This window comes from Adiantum capillus-veneris, chromosome 24, assembly GCF_014529385.1.
Source record: "Adiantum capillus-veneris isolate H3 chromosome 24, ASM1452938v2, whole genome shotgun sequence".
Lineage (NCBI taxonomy): Eukaryota > Viridiplantae > Streptophyta > Polypodiopsida > Polypodiales > Pteridaceae > Adiantum > Adiantum capillus-veneris.
Genome location: NC_140954.1, coordinates 108578552 through 108599645, shown reverse-complemented (window position 1 = coordinate 108599645; position 21094 = coordinate 108578552). Strand labels below are relative to the sequence as shown.

Below are 21094 nucleotides of genomic sequence, written 5' to 3'. Positions count from 1 at the left end.
TGTGGGTGAGGTGCGACTGCTTGGGGGTCTCTTACTCATATAATGTTGGGGCTCGAGGTTTTTGTTCATATTTCCAGTCTAAAATGTCTGTAGTGCACGTATGTGAGCTTTGGTGCGTTTGTAGCTAGTAGGCTGCAATTATTGAAAGGAACAAGCTTTTTGTGCCGGTGTCAAGCTTAGAAGCATTTCTTTCAAACAGGAGAAGAGGGGTTACAGCTCTTAAATAGTCTCTTACCTCCTGTAAGAAGTCAGCAGCCCCTTTTCTTTTTGGACATTGAAATCCACAGCTTTTGAAGAACTCCAAGATATGCTCACGAGGCCCATGATAGACAATGTGCCCTTCGGAAAGTAGTAAGACATCATCAAAAAGTTCATATGTTTCAGGTGCAGGCTGGAGGAGTGACATTAGAATGGTGAAGTCCATGTGATGAGCAAGCTGACTAATGCATTTTACAATCTGGTAAGTTGTTGAGCTGTCCAATCCTGTCGATATCTCATCCATAAAAAGTACTCTTGAAGGTCCTGCCATAATTTCTCCTGTACTTCAAAGGAAAACATAAGACCCTCAGTAAACAATTTTGGAATCATGTTCATAGTCTTCTTCCTTGTTAAACACGACAGTAGCACGTTGACTTTTCCAAGTAAAGGTTGGCAATGTGGAAGTTTGTTTGGTAAAACCAACGGACAGAATTGCCTTGCATCATTTGCGTATGTAGGAACAACTTTTCTTTATTGAGACAGATTGAAAATCCACTTTTATTCTGTCATTGCTGCTTAACAATCTTGTACAAACGTGCAATCCTAATGTGGTTTGATTTAAACAAAATTCTAATTTGTTAAAAAGCACCGAAGAGGCAATGGCCACTTGTTACCTGTTGTTATTCTTTTCTTTTGGCCTCCAGACACCCCTCTTATCAAATTGTTGCCAACAATTGTATCAGCGCATTCTTCAAGTGCAAGAAGCTGTTTAAAGAGGAAGAATGGGCCTGAACATTGGTATGACAAATTGATTTCTTAGAAGTAGCAAAAATTGTCGTTTACGGACCTTGAGCATGTAATCTGTTTGAAGGCTATTTTCTATCCCAGGTGTAGCTGTTGCCTGATTAGTAGAATGATAATTTGTAAAGGTCAGAATAGGAGAATCTCATATTAACGCCATTGTAAGGAAATGCCATCTCTTGTTACCTTCATGAAAGCATCAATGTACAGATCCAGCGGTATGTCGGCTTCTTTCTCGCGCTTAGACAGCTCTCTGAGCATCTCTGTAATATGCATGCTTATGATGAGTCTCGGCATCTGATCAAATATTTGCAATTTGCATTTTCAAAATATCAATAGCTAATACTCACCATACTTGTTACCGGTCCCTTGGCATCTAGTCGAAAAGTCGAGGGTTTCTCGTACTGTCATCTCACCCAAATGCACGTCATGCTGGCTGATGTAGGAAGATGTCTTCTTGGGCAGAAAGTCTTCAAACTTATGCCCATTGTAACTTATCTCTCCTTTTTTCTAGAATGTGCCGCAAAACGCGTAAGTTTTGCATGCATTTTTCCCTGTCTTCCTGGAATTTATTGAAATGGTTAGTTCTTACCTGCAGATTGGAATCTAGTTGGTCAGCAAGGGCCTTGAGCAAAGTTGATTTTCCAGAACCAGGGGGTCCTAGAAGAAGAGTCATTCTGCAGTAGCAATGGGGCCAATAGATGCAAGGATTAGTATTATCAATGCAAGAGCTACACATGTGAGAAGTTTTTGACCAGAATTCATTGTCCACTACCTTGATGGCTTGAGAACTCCACTTATTTCTTTAAGTATGCCAATCTCCACCCTTTTGGAGATCGAAACACCTACTAGTCCTAGAAACCCCTGCACAACAGCTACATCAAATTTTTAAGCATGTACTAGATGCAGGTGTTTGCTTGTAACATTTATTGTTGGTCCCAAATTTTCTTGGTGTAGTTTCATGTGTACGTGAGGACGGATTGCGTGTCCTGATCTTATACGTGGAGCATGTGTACTTCAGCCCAGTGGTCCTTGTTTGTGGGCCTGGTCTCCCACCTATATGGGCTTCCCCCCTTCTTTGGGGAACTTCAATGGAGGATATCTCTGTATAGTCCTTTCTTATACGTGCCACCATTCTATCTTGGTCTGGGTCGTGGCCTGTTTTTAATGTCAATCTATAGGGTACACTAGTCCATATCATGTTGGTAGAGAGAGACTAGAGGGTATGCAGCATTGGCGATGCTAGAGAATCGTTGCCACATGGCACACTTTTAGGAGCACTGCAAAAAGTGGTGCCTGTTTAGTCACCACAGCCATGGACGGTGTACGCAGTAGCCATTCAGGCACGTGGATTCAAGACCTCTTGGAGGACATAGATTGAGATACCACATATTATTATGATGTTGTTAGGCATCATCTGCAGCAAACTCAAGTCCCACATAATATTGTGCAAGCAGCTATACCACCCATGCTAGAAGTAGCTGAGGCAGAAGAGAGCAGACCTTGGTATGCACATGTGACCAAGTGGTTCAATGCACATGGCCTTGAATTAGAGCAGCTACCACCCTTCTAGTTTGACCCCGACTCATTATTTATTCGCCTCTCCCATAGTGAGAGGAATCGATTTCTTAGACAGGATCTTTGGCAGCTGTACATTAGACCTCACGATAGTAGGGTCGAGGGATGGCAGATAGTTGCACCTCCTAGAGGAGTCACATTGTAGCAAGGATAGTCTGTTCGGTCTCGCACGAGGCCTTGAGATCCGGGGTATCAAGCCCTTGGAACACATCAGAGGAAGATTCTAGAGATTTGAGCACATCAGCAACCACACAGGAGCAGGCCTTCTCAAATCCTACAGCTATCCTTCGAGGACTCTTCATTCCTCCATTCCCGCGTACACCCATGCATGCTATCCCACAACCCTAGTTTGGTACCACCAGATGGAGCTAGCTAATTACACTACCTGAGTATATAGTTTCATATCCCAGGTGATCCAGACCTGCCTACATGGACACTCATTTATCCCATGGGAAACGATGTGCTGTTGGTCAGTTGCACACATCATCGCACAAGCTAGAGATTGAGACTAGTAGATTTAGGAGAGTACCAACAGAGGCTAGGATTTGCCAGTTGTATCATATCAAGCCATAGACAGAGTTACGTCACATGTCAGTCTAGTGCACTATGAGATACGTGGCCGCATTCACTCTCTATTTAGAGAGGGCTTTGGACCACTGGCTAGAGTTGTTTTTGCTAGAGCTATGTAGGCACAGGGAGTATCCTGAGGAGTTAAGACAATAGGAGACTTTCATAGAGGGAAATTACTAATTTCTTTAGAGTAGAGACTCAACAGTCAGATGAGCTAGCTTCACAACAGACTTTAAAGTCCACCTATACTGGAGGTATATTGACTGACAGAGCCATTGAACTTGGGAGAGCTAGATGCCCATATCTACAAGGGCCACCAGGACATCGACGAAGGTTGCATCAGAGGATCATGACTATTCTAGCACAGCATGGGAGGCGTCTAGGACAGCTATTTACCAGCGCGGATATTGACGTTATTGAACATCATAGGAGAGCGCGGGATACTGGACATCGTCGGACACTGATGTTCATTTTAGATTTATTCACTTCATTTTATTTTGTACGTAGAGATTGGATTAGATCCACCAGGAGATTGTATCGGTTTGGTATCATAGATCATTTTGGCTTTTTAAGGTCGTTTAATATAACATTTCATTTTATTTCATCTCTCTCTCTCTCTCTCTCTCTCTCTCTCTCTAGTGGCCCCATTTTATTCATGAGGTGAGTGGTAGAAACTAGATTGACTAGAGCGTACACAACTTTGGCAGGTTTGGAGAGGATGTGTTTACAGGTTCAATAAGCTATGGCCTTTTGATACTCTGGTTGCCTCAACTATGCATGTTGGGCCAGAGAGCTCGGGAAAATGATTTTGTGAAGCCGGTTTTGGATCCTTTGAAAACCATATTTGAGATCGAAAATTCCACATAGATTTGACCTTGTGAAGTAGAAATCTTGAAATTTGAGGCGGTCATTGCTTTAATTGAACATGTTTTGGATAACCTTTTCATGAGCCCAATAATCAACAATCTATCTTGGTGTTCCAAAGTGGTGTTTTTTGTTATACTTGTCAATAAAGAGCATAAGAACCTAGTTCTTGCAGCATCGAGTAGTAGCAAGTAGAGCGTCACATATATCAAGAGGCATAATATGGATGCCCTCTTGATCACTATAACCCTGACCGTATAGTCAAAGTTTTCCAATGAGAAGAGTGTTGGCAAAATTGTTCACATTCGACATATGGGACAACTAGTACGTTATGTTCATTGCCATGAACTAGTATGTTTTGTTTTGGACTAGTTCGATAGGTTTTAGGTCAATGTTGGGGCCTTTGTTGACCGGTCCAAATGACCATTTTTAAAAACATTTTGGGGTGTATTTTTGGCCTTTTTCCAATGTGCTTGGGCTCCTAGCCTTTTCGGCCCTTTATGGCAGTAAAACTCTTTTCCTTCATCTTTATTCTTTAAAGACAAGACTCTAGGCTAAAATAAAAAGTCTTCTATTTTTATCGTACGTAACATCTACAACATGTTATAATTTATGTAGTTTGATTAGCACTGCATGCTTTCGTACATGTTGTGATGTTATGTGACTGTACTTGTTGTTGGGCAAACACGCACTGAAAAAGTGAATCTTAAAAACATGCTAAGTGAAAAGAAATAAGGAAAGCCCTTCAAGTGAAGAATTTATTCATGTGGTTCAGAATTAGATTGCAATCTATCTCGCAAAAAGTGGCATAATTAGCATGGTTCAAATTCACAACTTGTCTTTAATGTTCGCTAGTAATTCTTTCTTTCCTTGGCAAGTCTCCTTTGTTTTGCCCAATCTTTGTAGCTATAAAGAAGCCATTTAAATGGGATTACCCTCTTCCTCCGGGGGATTCACTCTATATACAAAACAGGACGCCACCTGCGAGCGGACAACTCTAATAAAACCCCTATATACGACTCATATTAGGGATTATGACCCCCCTTTCTATGCTTATACGACAATCAATGTAGAAAACTATCATACCTTTATCTTACATATAAAGTTTAAGTCTCACATGTTCTAACTGAGTAAAACTAGTCAAAGAGCATGTAACGTAGTGACTGGCAACATACTAAGGAGCCACTTTTATTGATAACTAGATGTATCCTCAATGTGTTTTAGTTTGACTTTCAAACTATGTGCCTCTTCAGCCTGCACTCTAGCTACTTGTCCAATTCTAACCCAAACACGATATTAGAGAGTTTGAGACTTTAGATCCAATTTGGGAGTCACCAATGTCTAAAAGATTTGGTCACATGGACAAATCTCAAACTATTCTTTGAGATCAAAGCCATCCACAAGGTAGTACTTGAAAAGATCTTCGAGCCATGCTCTGAAAACTTTGGCTAAGATTTGACCATGTGGTCAAAGCTTAAGATCTTTCTAAAAGTGGGAATTGGAAAATTTTCAAATTTACTAATATGGTGTTCCCATTTAAATTACTCCAAAAACATGGTTATAAAGTTGTGTTAAGTTCTCCATGTAAATTTTCATCTATACAAACTCTTTATAGTTTTTATCCCTCAACAAATGAACTGTAATCACAAAACAAGCAATTGACACAAAGCAATGTTAGTTCTTACATGTATCTTCGTAGCTATTGACTCACAAGTTTGAGGAAAGACTCGTTTGGGAAGCCATGATTTTGAAACACAAAAACTTCCTCTCATTTTTCCCTTTTCTCACTTCTCTCCCCCCCTAAATATGATACTCCCTCCCTTACTTTTAAGCTTGGGAGATAAATTATTGGGGGTCTATCCCTTACTTAAACGCTTATGTAACTTGTAAAAGAACCCCCCCTCCCCTGCACTTACGTGGTGCGGTAAGTTTTCCACGGTGAATCCCCCGGGCCCTCTTCAAGGAATCCAACTAAGGAAGAAGAGTCCCAAAGATTTGGTCTAACTGTAAGGCTCTGGCTTCTCAACCTACAGGTTGTGGGTTCAAATCCCCAATTGGGTCCCTTCTAGAGGGACACCTTGTGCTTGCATGGTGTTCACATTGCTAGGGCTCTTGCCCTTGAACACTCGAGTGCATCCTCCTCTTGGGGTGGGTCACCCAAGGAGGAGGTTCTTAGCTTGTTGCTATGAGTTCTCTCCATTGTTCTAATACATGTGGTGCATCAATTAGGTGGCCATGGTGATGATTATGTGTGGCTCTTGCCCTATGGTACGTGCTCGAGGGTACGTGGCCCTTGTCCGAGTCCCGACTATGTTTCAATACTTGTGTGTGTGTGTGTCTGTGTGTGTGTGTGTGTGTGTGTGAGAGAGAGAGAGAGAGAGAGAGAGAGAGAGAGAGAGAGAGAGAGATTCCATACCTCGAGAAAGTCTCTGGTTGCATTCCATAAATTAGGGATTGCTGTGTCTCCAACATGGCATTCTGCAGTTACTGATAGATCTCTAAATCTAACTTCAACGGATGGTATTTGTACTCCAACCCTGTCACAAGCATCATGATATTAACTACTGCTAAGAGTTGTGTTGTATTGAGTTTTTTGATGATTGTATGTGTGTGTGTGTGTGTGTGTGTGTGTGTGTTTTTCCATGCGTTCTTATTTTGTAAGTACCCCACATAAAGATATACGTTCATAGAGGCAAAAGCATGCTAACAAACATGTGTACGAGAATTATTTAATTGCTCCTACACAAATCCAACAAAGATTATTCATGATTGTGTGCATGAAGACTCACATGCACATCCAAATTCAATTATTTTAAAAGCTCACATTAATTGTGTTAATTGGGAGCTAATCTTCAAATTAAAAGCACACATTAATGGTTCAATATTGTGAATTTTTTGAGTGCATAGAGATGATCCTTCTTTATTTCAGTAATCTCTAATAATTGAGTTAGGTTTGTCTTTGTGCGTGCATGCGTGCCAACATCGAGGATAGATTTTTAGGTGGAGTCCACAAGCACAAGCAAAAGGATTGAGCTTGTCCATTGATATCAAATGAAGAGGATATCAATGCAAAGGATTCATATATTTGATTATTTATAGAAGGAATTCAATTAACATTGGCAACTAGGATTAATTAAATGGAGAAAATTGAGGTTTTGAGAAGTTTCTAGGGATTGTTTACCATGAGCCAAAGACTTAAAGGGTTAGGCTTGATCCAATGCTTAAAAGACAAGAAGGGGCCCTAACTACACTACCATATGTTCCCATCAAGTGTAAGAGTGGTTGTTTGTAAAAGAGCAATTTGATGATGATGAATAGGGATATGCAACATATTTTTAATTGTTGTATCCTCGATTATAAAGCTGGGGAAACGATTCCTTAACGATCTGACTGAAGGTCAATTTTTTCCCTATGAGATTCTAGTTCCATAAAATCCAAAGGAGCTATAAATAAAAGCCAATGAAGCCAAATATCGTACTAATAATCCACATGCACATGCATAATATCGTTTGATTCACTCTTTGGATGATTAGAGATGAGGATTTCACTTGAAAAACAAAAGGTAAATTATGAATTTGTATCATGTTCTATGTGTCAATGTAATAAGAGATCTATTCAAAGGACAATTATTTTAAAACAAGCTCAATAGTCTTTTGAAAGCATGAACAATGAAAATGAATCTATGCAAACAAAGGAAAGGTTTCTTGGCTTTTTTTTTTTTGGTTTTTAAAAAAGTAAGTTTTGTAGTAGCCCTATGCAATGGAATGCAACTCAAAACTGATGAAAAGGCTCCAAGGGTGGGTTAATAGTTATTTCGATCTCTTGATCCAACTAAAAGAGAGTGAAGAAGTAGCTACCATTGGAATTAGTGAAGAGTTTTTAGAAACTATTATGGTTTGCTTATGTCACTAAAGCTTTACCTCACAATAAATTGTTGTGAAATGCCCAATATATACTTAACCATGTCTAAATTTTCTAAATTTAGCAAAACTAGACATAGTGTAAAATCTTTTTAGCTTTAAGTCTTCATGTGAAACTCATAGTTTGATATAAAAACCAACAAATTCAAGGTAGAATAGTTTACTTAGTGGCAAATGGGGTGACTTTTAGGACCATATCATTGTAAGTCTCTCTCTCTCACACACACTCTCTCTCTCTCTCTCTTTCTCACCCACCCAAGTATGGTAGATTGGTTATGCCATTTACCTCTTGAATAACAAGTTTTGAGTTCAACTCTCCTCCTCGGCTAGATCTTTAAGGTCTGTTGGAATAGTTTCCTACGATGTTAAAGTTCTCTTCTTCTTCTTCTTCTGTGTGTACAGTGTGTGTGTGTGTGTGTGTGTGTGTGAGAGAGAGAGAGAGAGAGAGAGAGAGAGAGAGAGAGAGATATGTTTCCATAGGATACATGGGTCATAGAGTGGCCTATCAAAATTGTAAATAAATATGTGTGTGTGTGTGTGCACACTTACATGGGTTTTTACACGTATCTATGTTTGTCGGCCCCTCCACGTTTGCACAAGAGTTTATAGGATATATGTCTATTTTCCTTTTCTTTATAAAGTTCCATAGGACATGCCATTAGAGTGGTCTATTATAGGATTCTCATAAGTATATCGTGACATATCCCTATGTATGTATGTAAGTACATGCTCTCTCTCTCTCTCTCTCTCTCTCTCTCTCTCTCTCTCTCTCTTGTATGTATGTGTATATCATAATGGGTTTGTCATGTGTATGAGATGACTGAGAAAAAAGGGAGGTTGACCTTGAGAAAGATAAGCACGGTGTCTAGGTTCAGGGATTCACTATGTGTAAAACTATCATATCACATACGTTCAAAACATGTTTGTAAAACTCTTTATCTGTGAATTTTGTTCAGAATATAATGTACCCTTTCTTTTTAAAATCTGTAAGTTTTTTTTCAAATTTGAAAAAATAATGCCCTTATGTACATATATTGTTGTGCGTTTCAAGAACTTTAAATACCCTTCTGTTGAACTCACGTGATAGGTTACATTTTTATTAAGTGACCTACGCGGGTGTCCAGGTGATCTTCATGTGTGGATCTATTGTAAGAACTTGATGCTAGTTAGAAGGGATACCAACATGTTACTCATTATAAACACGTATAGTCCTAATGGCTTTAAAAAAAAAAAATTAGTGCTTGTTTGCGTAGCGCAAGTACACAATGCAAACATACTTTAAAGAGAAGAAAACATTAAAGAAAAAACAAAAGAGAAACAGAAACACAAATGTACCAATATGAAGTTAACCATCTTTTTATACAGACACAAAAGATCTTTTGATTTTCTACCTTCATGTGTCTTTTCATTTCCTAAATTCACTAAGAAAGATTATCTCTCACTATGCAATGGTTTATCCTATTCATGGAGTTCCTACCTACCTGCGCGCGCTCACACCCACACACCCACATTGCTCCAGTAGTGAGTAGTGAGCTCGTCGAGAGATAGAGAGAGGGAGAGAGAGAGGGGTGGGGGGACTACTTGTTAAAACGAGCTCGTATCCGTTGGAGGAGGGGGGCGTGGTCGATCTCGGGCACCTTGAGGACGTTGTCAACCACACTCTTCCTTTCAGGTAGCGAGAGCTGAGTTACGTCCACCTGCTTCTGCACCACCTCCTTGCCATTGCTCACCACCAGCACGCTCTGACGCAGCCGCTCGGGGCTGGGCAGCTGCTCTACCATAGCTGCCACCTGCCGCACAGCTTCCTCATCGTCTTCTATGTTGCGTGCGCGCATCGACTCTGCGCTGAAGGTGGGGGAGACTGGCACACGCGCCATGAAATTGCCCAGCCTGCGTGCCCGCCTGGTCTTGTTCTGCGCTTCCGCGCTGCGATAGTCCAAGGTTTCGTCTAGGGGGCTGGCGGTTGTGGAGTAGAATTCGATGTGGTCCTCCATGGCGCGAAGCAGAGAAGCTCGTGCTTTACAGGGGACGGACCCTCGTCTAGGCCAACGCTCTTGCCATTGCGCTGCTGAAAGCCTGCCTCTCTCAGCAAGTGAGCCACTGGCCGGTTGCCCGCTTTAGTAGCTGCTTCCAAGAGGAGCATCTTTTTTTAATTTTGTTATCGTCGACACGACAAATTTTTGTTCAGGACGGCCGTTTAAACTATCCGCCCCAACTGTTCTTCTCAAGACTCCGTTCACACGTCCTCTCTCACATACACCTCTCTCTTCACAACTTACAATGGAAGGAAGAGTTCTAAGCCACACACATTGGCGGTAAGTGGACACAAGTGTGCACTTGCGTTGCTGGAAGAAGATAACTTGTCAAAATTGTGCTTGGGATAGAGTTCTGGGCCATGAAAGTACGAGCGGCCTCAATTCGAAAAATAGCACTTGTTTGCACACTTTTCAATGTAAAATACATAGAGGCTTGAACTGAAAATGCCACTCAAACCAAGTAAATGTGATAACGTGGACCCGAACGTTAATAGGTGAGGAATCTCCCTCATCCCCACTGTTCCGGGCCGGAATAGGCGAGACGAAGGTTGAGCTTGTTCCATGTTCCGGAATAGTGGGGGTGAGAGAGATTCGCATCTGCCATGCTCAATCTTACATTTGATTGGCTAGAATTTTGTGTGCGTGATATGACTGGTTGGAATTTTCTCTAGGTGAATTCCATTGGTGGAACCTTGTTGACTGCACTGTTTTTGTTCTGTTCACTGTAAGAATGTTAATGTAATGGATGGCTGAAATTGCTTGATGTGCTGGAATACACAGGCTCAAGGCATGACGTCGTGGGAAAAGTTGAAAGTCTACAATTTTTAGTAGCGTGAACTTGATTGGAAGGTTTCGTGTGGAGTATGAACTGGGCCTAAACCATATTTTTAGATTTTAAGGTGAATATTTTTCCTTTTGCCTACAAACAAAAAGGGTGGTGGCATATACTATTCTAGTCTATAGTAGCTCTGAAGGGGGTCCCCCCCCCCCCCAATATGTATATCTCTCCCTCCATAAGGTTAGTTGCAGTATATTCTATTTGAGATGCTCTTTGTCATTCTATTATCTAAACGCTCACTACCTTTTTATTGGCCTACTACTAGAAAAGGAGGCCTTAACATTCTTTCCCCAAAAGCCTTTGATAAGTACATACACTGAGAGTATCAACTAAGGATTACTCTATGGTATCACAAGAGTGTGCAATAGGGGGGTTTTGAAAGGCAAATAAAGATAGATTTTACAAAGGAGTGTCAAAAATATATATATATATATATATATATATATAGAGGGGTCAAAGAGGGAATTTTGACGTGGACAATGATGTCTCCCTAGTATTACTAGTGAATCCCTCAAGTACATAACTCAATTTTAGATCACATGATGGGTTGCCTCTTCTAAATTGAAAGCTCATCTCTTTTTAGTAGACTACCATGGCATTTCACTTCTTTTTTGCATGGCATGCAAATTTATGTGTCTCAAAGGGCCATTGTGATTTCTCGTTGTTATTGTTGTCACTGTGAACTATTGACGTGTGTGTGTGGGTGTGTGATCCCTGGGGATCCACTAGTAATAATGATGGGACTTCACTTGCGTGCATTAAATGCCCCCTTTTCACCCTATACATGTAGTGACGGATGTGAACATGAGGGGTTCTTTTCCTATCTTTGGGAGGTTCTTTCTTTCCTACTTAATACATCTTGGTCAGCTTAGTATGAATGGGATGCATCAAACAAGTGGAAAATTTGGACAATTAGCACTTCTTGAAGTGGTTTATTAAAGGGTTTTTGTCCCAAGACTTTTCTCATGGACATTTGTGATCAATATAGTATGAATGTGCAATTACAAAATTTGAAACTTTCTCAATATTTGAAGTAGTTTTTTGATCTAATGGACACTGTCAATATAGTATGAGTGTGTGTATGCATGTCAATAGCATAGTGAGTATATGTATAGGCTCATATGGACATATTGCATTAGGTCAAAACATTGCCAGCTTGGCAACCCAATGCTAGATGCTAAGGATGATGCTAAGTTGATTTGATTTCAATAATCAGGCATTGCAACCATCTGATACACATGGAAAGATGGTAGAAGGCAATTATTGTTATGCTATTTTGGCATTGCAAACATCAAATGCAGTTGTTAAGGTGATACTAGTGAATTTGGGAATCTACCGATCCCAATTTTGGTATTTAAAAAAAATGGGATTGATAAACATGTCTTAATTACTGTTCAAAAACCTATCATATGCCATATCATCAAAACGTGATGTGCGGTCTTAAGATGCCCATGATGTGCAATCTCAAGATGCACATCAGCACTAAAGGTCTTGGAAGTTCTACAAAGCTAAGTAGACATCTCAAATTTTCCCATGGTTTACTTAATAGAGAATGGCAGCATTAGTGCAGCAATTATTCTTCATCGAGCGATTAGACTATGAATATTATTCTTCGCATCTTTTTGTGAATTTTTTTGTATTGAAAGCCTAGGTATGTATGGAGAATGGTGTCACCGCCTCAAAAGTACCTCTTGTAATATGCATCTATGAAAGTGAAAAGCACAATGAAATTATGGTTTCCTATTGTCATATCAAGGTGCTAACCTTGAGGAGGAGAGGTGAACACTTGATGTGGAAGTTCCACCTTGTGTACACACATACCAAAGAAGATTTTGTACACATACTAGATATGGTGGTTTTGCATGTAAAGGGTCTCCATTCTTCTCTTTCCCTATTTTTCTCTATCTTCATATATTGAGAATTCATGTTTGATTTGTGAATGTTTTTCTTAATCTTGTGATTACATTGCTTAATTTTTATGCCTTTTGTACTTAGTGTCGAATTGATAGCCTTTCTTAAGTAGTTTGAGTGTAACGATCAGCAAAAATTCCTCTCTAGGCTTGAGCTCAATGTTATAGCAACTTCCACGACCTAGGATTGGAGCATTCATCATTTCTTACTACACATGTGGGTTGGATTGGGGGGGGGGGGGCGGCACAGAGAGAGAGAGAGAGAGAGAAATGAAATGTTATATTAACGTCTTCAAAAGGCCATGATGACCTATGAGACCCGAAAGTTACAAAGTGGTGGATTTGATACCAAGTCAGAGTAACAAGATAACCTAGCAACAGTACAAAACAAAGATATATACTATGGGGTCCTAAGTTGGTCGATGTGAGCCAAGCAAAAAACTAAGCAAAAAATGGGCGGCTTGTTGGGATAGCTGAATCACAAGAGATCTAGCATCGGTCGTTGGTGAATCTCATCAATTTCCTCCATGGTTAGTAGTCTGACCGGGCGTCGTGCATGCCTGGCCAGCGTGCTCCAAATTTTTTGTTGTAGACTCCGTCGATGCTGTGTAGTTTTTCGCAGTCGCGGGCGCCTGGATTTCCCTAGTTCAATTGCTCGGTCAATCAGTGTGCCTTTGGTGTGAGACGAGGGGGAGCTCTGTTGTGGGAGTGGCTCTTGCGACTGTCCTGTGTCTGCTCTGGAGAGAGAGAGAGAGAGAGAGAGAGAGAGAGAGAGAGAGAGAGAGAGAGAGAGAGAGAGAGAACTTGGGTCATTAGCCTAGAATCGACAAAGCAACACTGGGATGCTAGAGCTACATAGGCTTATGTTTTGATTGAACTTTGTGAAGTGTTCCACTACTCCACACATTTACTTAGCATCGTGAATGAAAAAATAGGCATGGAATAGAATAGCTTGTTTATATGTGGTCCTATTTTGGCAAAAATTGCACACATATATGTATATTTTAAAGCAATTAGATGTTTATGCATGAGAGGATCAATTTGTACGGAGATTAAAAATGTCAACATAGGTGAGGTAAGTCCGAAAAAATGTTCTACATGCTTTGCTAGAGTCTTATTAGACTTTTCCTTTCCCCTAATTAGATTTATTGTGAAAAACTCGAGAAAAACCCACTCAATACAAGTACAAAAGTATCTGAACTTCAATGCATTTGGATTATCCACCTTAGCCTAGAAGCAATCAGCCCATGACGACCAAGAAAATTCAATTAGAAGAGCTAGAATTTCTTATTGAATTGAAGAAAAATGATACCAAAATGTTATATCACACACTTAATGCTCCTCTAATCACCCTAAGGGGTAGTGTCTTGTAGGTGTTCCCTAGAACTTGCCTAAACAGAGGTGATTAATAGTTGATTAAACCACTAAGAGGCAGTGCACCTCTTCAAGCTTTGATACCACTTCATGATTGTGGTGGATAGAGTAAAGAGGCATTCATAACTTCAGCATAATGAGGATTACAAACTATTTATGCCACTAATCAAATCGTGCACCTAGAGATAATGTAGACACAAAGTAAACTTGATTGAAATAAACTAGAAATGTGAGTACATGGTTTCACCTTTCAAAAGGTCAAGAGGAGGTAGTACAAGTGTCTAGTACATCACTCCAATGCACCTTCAAGTTACCCCTAGCGATAAGTAAGATACCTTCAGTAGTGGAGCTGTTAGGACCTACACTATCATCCACAAAACCTCATCCTTAATCATAAACTTGCATAATGTTCCAAATGCCCTTAGCGACAAGGAGGTGTTGCATCATGTACACCCAAAGTGGGTAGTTTTCCCCATCCCGTTTGTCCTCTCGAGTCACTATGCATAAAACATCATTTTTGTCAATTACTATCACTGACTACACTTGATGCAAAAGTTTCCTGTAAAAGAAAACTAAACAAAACCAACTTGAGCTATATAGCACAAACCATAAAAAACAACATATTGCCTAGTTTATAGAAATTTGTACTTTCATAAAATATGAACAAATGATAAATTGTCTGCACACTACTACAACTTGAAGAGACTACCAACAATGGAATCAGAGGCCGAAACAAGCAATGCCAACACTCATATAAATCACTTCAATTTGAATCTGAGCCAAGAGGACGCTGACAATGCTGCACAAAATGTCAAAAGCAGGGTTTGATGTCGATTGTTAACAACATGGCCACATGAATGCACACCAAGATGGAGAAGATGAAGGAGAAGCTCAAGAGCACCGAGCACATGAAGTAGAATTACTGAGTGAGCTAATACAAGGATAAGGATTCCCCTAAAGTGATGGGAGTATATACAAACTAGGGGGAAGAAAACCTTCTAATGAGGGAAGAAAGATCCCAGACTGTCTTAAGTATTTTTACACATATGGTAATACATTATAGACGAGTGACCATTAAGAGAAGCGATGAAATATAGAGAATCTCACTAAAAATACAAACGTGTGTATGGCTACACAAAAGCGACATCAACCCTCGTGAGCAATTGCAAAACACTACAAGAATCTCCAAGCAATAACACTAATCTTTTATTCTTAATGTAATAGCAACCTTTAGAAGTAAAAGCCCCCATCTCTTAAGAAATTTGGACACTAAGGCTCTGACCTCAAAGAATGAAAAATAGGACTGTTCCCATGTCTTTTTCATTGGAATCTTGGAAGATCCTTGGCTTTAAGAGAAAGGGAAAAGGAAAGGACCTATTTTGCTTTAAAATCAATAGTTTGATCATTTAGTTTTAAGTTGTATTGAAAGGTCTTATAAGATGCGCTCAGTTTTAGTATTAACTTGTTGAAGAGTGGGCCATTCAACTAATTAACCAAGTGGAAATTCATATTTGGGGCATAAGATAAGGAAGTACTTTTTAGACTTTTGGCATCTCAAGTGATCCCATTATTGGTATTTATTTTACTTATTTGTCAAAATCTGGTTAGGGCAATTTACTGAGGTTGGTATACGTGCAACCCCTTGTCTCCACTGTATTACACACATTCAATTAGTCATTGCCAAGGTTAATTGGTTCAAGAGACTCCTCTCTCTCTCTCTCTCTCTCTCTCTCTCTCTCTCTCTCTCTCTCTTCCCCTTCTCCCCCCTCCCCCCCCCGCGGCCCGGGTCTCAATGTTTTTATATCATCGACTTTGACATGGTATCAGCCCTTGGTGGAGCTTTGTGCTTGAAGAGTCCTTGGCGGAGGAGGAGCAAGTCGAGAAGAAGAAGGAGACCGCCCTTCATTGTCAGCGTCATCACTTATTCCCTCCCCACACTCTGTAGCGTGCGTTCTAAAAATCAAGCAAATTTTGGTGCTTAACTGTTTTGGGAGCATTGTGGGAAGAGAAAGGACTACATCCGTTAGCATTTCAAAATGCTAGCCGTGGCATCACACTTGGTGTTACCTACTTTGTAGAGTGAAGGACCATGATGATGGTGACTACGCAAAACTTCCACTTCACGTGGTGTATTGAAACGCACGCATCCTTGCTTGGTGATTGTAACTCCCCGACAACGTTTTAGAGCAATGTCCCTTGCCTCCCTCATCGGCAAGGAAACCCCCCCCCCCCCCCCCCCCCCCCACTAGTGAGCTCAACGTTTTTATATGATGTGGCCGGGTGAAGACATGGGCACCCTGAGAAGAAGAGAGGGATTGGCCTTCATGTTGGTGGCTTGGGGGTAGAGGTTTTCAAGTCCCTTGGGATTGTCAATTTGAGGAGCGGTGTGAGAGTAGAAGAAGTGGGAATGGCTCAAGAGAGGAACACAAAGAGGAGTTCTTGGTATCGGCTTGGAAATTGATACGCTCGAGATTTTGTGGCTTTTAGAGTGGGAGAAGGTACTAAGCCCGGTTCTTGCTAAATTGAACTGCAATAACTACGCTCATTGGAATTTGATCATGTGACTCTCACGAAAAGGCTTCTGGGATATTCTCAATGGCTCAAAGCCCCATCCTACAAGGGATCAACTAAAGTTGGTTGGTGCTGGGAAATGGGAAATGAAATGCTAAAAATGTCTATAGGGCATGACAAAGTGCTAAACTAGGTATGGAAGACCAGGCCATGCACATGTGTTAGCGGAAGTGTATGTTTAAGATGGTTTCTTAGGCCAAAAGGGGTCCAAAATGAGCCAAATATGTTGGCAAGGAAAGGTGTCCAAAGTGTTGGAGTTATGACATGGAATGTGGTGTTTGAAGTGCTTTAGAAGCTGGTCCAAACGGCCACAAACGGAGCTACGGTGTGGAAGTTATGCCAGTCTAAATTTGGAAGGCTTTGCAAATCCTCGACGAACAGGGCTAGTGGAGGCACGTGGCCAAAGCTGGTGTAAGTGGATGGCTGCAAAGTCTCACGTTGTGGAGCATGCCAAACTTTTAGGATTGCCAATCGGAGCTTGAATGGGCAAGATATAACCACTTGAAGTTTTACCGGGGGCTAGTTATGTGCCAGGTTTTGACCGCATTGGTAGGCAAGCCATTTGGTGTTTTTTGGCCTTCCAAGGATTCTAGGAGGTAGAATGCATTGTATGAAGTTGGTGGGATTTCACAATTGTTGATTGGAATCACGAGCGGCAAGTTGATATGCCGCCGGAGGGGCGGTGCCATATGACTTTTGTTTGTCTTGGCGGCCTTGGTTTGCAGTCTTGGGCAAGTCGGAATGTGACGAGGGCTAGCGGGTTTGAAGCCAAGAAGAAGGGCTTTTGGCCAATTTTTACAACTCGGCCATTGGAGCATTGGGCAAGAAATGGAATTGCCTGAAAGTGGTGGGAAGGAGAGGGTTTTTTATGTGAGTTATACTTGGAGATCTTGAGAGCTTGGATGGGGGAACATGTGGCTGTGCCACATGGCAATTCAAAAACTCACATGCGATGGGAGGCAGGAGACACATGGAGAGTATGAGATGGAGCGTGCATTCCTAATGAGCATGAGAAAAGAGGGAGAGGGAGATCTCTCCTCACGACATATGGTGGGGCACCCCTCTTGCGCCTCTGGCGCTACTCGTGCACATTTGGATGATGTCGTGTGGTTTTACAGCTGCACATGGCAGTGGTCGATGATGGCAGAGGTCGAAAAACATCATTGGAGGTTGATAATGTGGAAAAACCCGTAAGGGCCCCTTCACATGCCAAAATGTTTTGAATGCAAAGGGTGCCCGCCAACATCTTGCATGTGAGTAGAGATGCCGTGGGTGTGTGTGAGGAGCAAAGAGAGGTGCAAGCCGATATGCTAGATGGAGACCAAGTGGATGAGTCCAAGCCTGCAGGTGAAGATGGTATGTGGTGCCATGTTGATGGCTATGCTTGTGAAAGTTGCAGTGGAATGTGCTATGGTGGTGCAACAGGTGTGCGGAGTTTTGCCAAGATGGATAGAGCACCCTCGACAATAGAGGAGGAGTAAATGGATAATGGGGTATGGGGTGAGTTTCTTTCTTCTTTGGATGAGGATGAAGTGGTAGAATAGGCACTTGACAACAAGCAGGTGAAGTCAACAAGTAGGAGGTGCTGGTTGTTTTGAAGGGCCATTTAATGAGGAAGGGCTTGATGATGTAGGAATTGAGTGCATTGTAGGTGTGGAGGCAAACATGGAGCCAAAGGTGGAAGAGCTCCCAATGTAGCAAGTATGTTCCATGGTTGATGAAGGGGTATCCCACGAGGTTGCATACTTTCTTTCAAGGGAGGTATGTGAGTCATGGTTGAAAGGCATGTTGGTGAATTCAAATGTGCAATGGGTGATCTGTCAGGTATATGATTTGCTAGAGGAGGACTTCAGTTCACATGGTTGAGAGGAAGAGTCAAGTATGTGTTTGTGTAGTGAAATTGTCAGGACACGGGTCCTGTACCCTAAGAACTAGGCTAGGCAAGGACTACGGCCAAGAGCTGGGCTAGGCAGTGTGGACAGGGGATCCGTCTAGGGCAAGGGGCTAGGAGCCCACCTATAAAGGGAGGTTGGGAGGAGGATCCAGTAGAGCCTAGTTGCCTAGTTTCTTACATTGGTATCGGAGCTTGGGACTCTCTTCCACTCTCTCTCTAGGCGTGGTCATCTTTGACCCCTAAAAGCATGCCCCTTTTGTGAGAACCGCTGCTTTTTAAGGTCCTTTTCCAAATTTAGCCGGATTTCTTGCCTAATCGGGCAGTTAGTCCCGTTTTGGAAAGGAGTGTGTGTTGCAAGGGGTGCTAGGCTGGAACGGGGCGCCCTCAGGCTACAGGGAGTTGCACCACCTCTTCTCGGCCGTAGCCGGCCTGTGCAAGGCACATGGTGCCATCTTCACCCTCGTCGTCAATCGACCTCGCTGCCTGCGCTCAACACAATGAGCATTTCAAAGTAAAAAAAAGGCCTTTGAAGGCCTTTGGCCATTCAATTTTGGTCTCGGCCATCATAGTGGCCCTTCCCACAGAAAAACCAGGTGGGCCTTGCTCGGCAAGCCTTCTTTTGGTCACTGTTCTCTTCTCCGATTCGGTGGCATCCTCAACATAAGTTGCTGATTGATTCCGACATCCTTAGCAGTCCGAATTTGCTGCACACAACTTTTGGACGTCTCGACAAGCCATCAATTGGTCGAAATTCTTTCCGTTTTGCCTTCTTGCATATGATGCAAGCCGCATCGGAAACGACTCCACAGTGATTCGTCTGTTCACGCTTCTTGTCGGGTGCGAATTTTGTCGACAACAACTTGTAAGTTTTCAATCAAGTATCCAACATCACGGATTGCTTAAAGCTTTGCCGACCAACCTAATTAGCACAGCTAATTATCGGCTACGGTGTAAGCTACAACTACGGGAGTATTTTTTGGAAAACAAGGCCGATTTGGCATGACGATTCACTGCTACGACACGAAGTAGCTATACTTTACAAGTACTACCGACATCAGGTACTGTTTTCTCTTTGTTCGCACACCACAGATTCGCCATGAGTGCGGAAATTGATGATCAACACATGTTCGACTTTGAATATATTGAATGGGCTCCACCTGTGGATGTCATGGGGCCGGATACTCTCACGGAGAGTACCCTCGTGGCAACAGGGATGGATGGTGAAAACCCAGGTGATCCATCTCTGTCTCCTCGTTTGTCAACCCCTCCTCCACAGAGCGTGTTGGATATTCTAGAGGATGACAGTCAATTGCCAGATACCAGGGAGTTTGTCACTCGACAGGACTGGGAAACTTTTGATGCCCGATTTCGCAAGCTTGCTGTCAGGGTTCAAATCTTGGTTACACAAGTAGAAAATCTTACACAACTAATTTACAGAATGCTACCCGAATTAGCTCTTCACTTGCCAGCAACCCAGGGGGTTGCCAATTTACCAGTTATGACCAAAGAGGTCCAACATGTCCACAATACTTCGATTGTCGGAACAAATCGGGGCACGACCAACGTGGTCAAGAAGCGCCTATCACCATCTGAATTTCAACGTGCAAAAAGTCAAAAATTATGCTTTATTTGCTTAGGAACACATCAAAAAAAGCAGTGCCCACATGTTGGAAAACTTCAGCAGGATGCACGAGTCTGTGCTTTGACATAAACTCCAGTTTTGGTGCACGTCACAGTAGTTATATGGCTTTTTGAATATGTTAAGAGCAGCCATTTTCTCATACTTCAATATGGAATTTTCAGCATATTGTACTTTTTGTTTTTTTGAATTGGGTAATGTTAAACCCCAATTGTTTTCTGCCACAATCATTTTGCTACGCCCAGTCACATCATCTCGGCTTATCTGATCTGCCACAAACATTCTGAGATGCATGCAAGATCACTGAATTAGGGTGTATATGATACACATGTCCTACAACTCACCCTTTGCATTTACGTCGGACCATACCCAAGTTTGGGGTACCTACATTATTCAGGATATCATCTCATTGAATCCTTACCAGTCTAACCGGTGCAAGGCGCTTAGGATGTTGACTTCAACGGTTATTACGGTAGCCACGGGCTCTCATTTTTGTATGCAAGGCATGCTACCCAGATGGTACACAAAACAACCTCCAAACTTTTACTGGATTCACAACCCATACACGGTAGACACGATCCGACTTGTGTTCCCTCTTGCGATGCAAGCATCAGACAGTCAGATGGTTGCATGCTTACGGCATGCTAGCTCGGTGGATTCCATTCTACCGCCGCCGGAAAAATTCTTCCGCTCTCACACCCGACACTTTGTCAAGGATAAGATACGTTCTGGATTGTTTTTGGGGTTGCTGTCAACATACAACAACACTTCTTTCACTGGCAACGTGCCCATGCTAATTCATTTTCATACAATCACGACCCCTCCCAGGCAGGTAGATCAAGATGTGATACCTTTCCCAATGAGCGAGTCATACCGAACACTTGTGGAATGCTTATACGAT

General features: G+C 41.9%; 1 protein-coding gene across 1 annotated transcript; it reads right to left on the bottom strand.

The window, feature by feature from the left end:
- Window positions 1-6: 6 nt before the first annotated feature.
- LOC147426923 (ABC transporter G family member 35-like) lies at window positions 7-9925 on the bottom strand. The gene is made up of 9 exons (XM_086498250.1): window positions 9513-9925; window positions 6428-6548; window positions 1775-1863; window positions 1592-1676; window positions 1350-1509; window positions 1186-1262; window positions 1046-1099; window positions 873-963; window positions 7-537 (listed from the first exon to the last, which is right to left on the bottom strand). Exons 1-9 carry the CDS (start codon window positions 9923-9925, stop codon window positions 125-127), a joined length of 1503 nt encoding a protein of 500 aa, XP_086354376.1. The 3' UTR covers window positions 7-124.
- Between the last annotated feature and the right edge of the window lie 11169 nt (window positions 9926-21094).

Bases quoted from the DNA above. Each gene is read 5' to 3' on its own strand.
- LOC147426923 (XM_086498250.1), bottom strand. From the start codon at position 9,925: ATGGAGGACCACATCGAATTCTACTCCACAACCGCCAGCCCCCTAGAC. The intron at 1,510-1,591 runs GTAAGAACTAAC...GGCACATTCTAG, and splicing joins AACTAGATTCCAATCTGCAG to AAAAAAGGAGAGATAAGTTA. The intron at 538-872 runs GTAACAAGTGGC...TTTGAAGTACAG, and splicing joins AAAGAAAAGAATAACAACAG to GAGAAATTATGGCAGGACCT.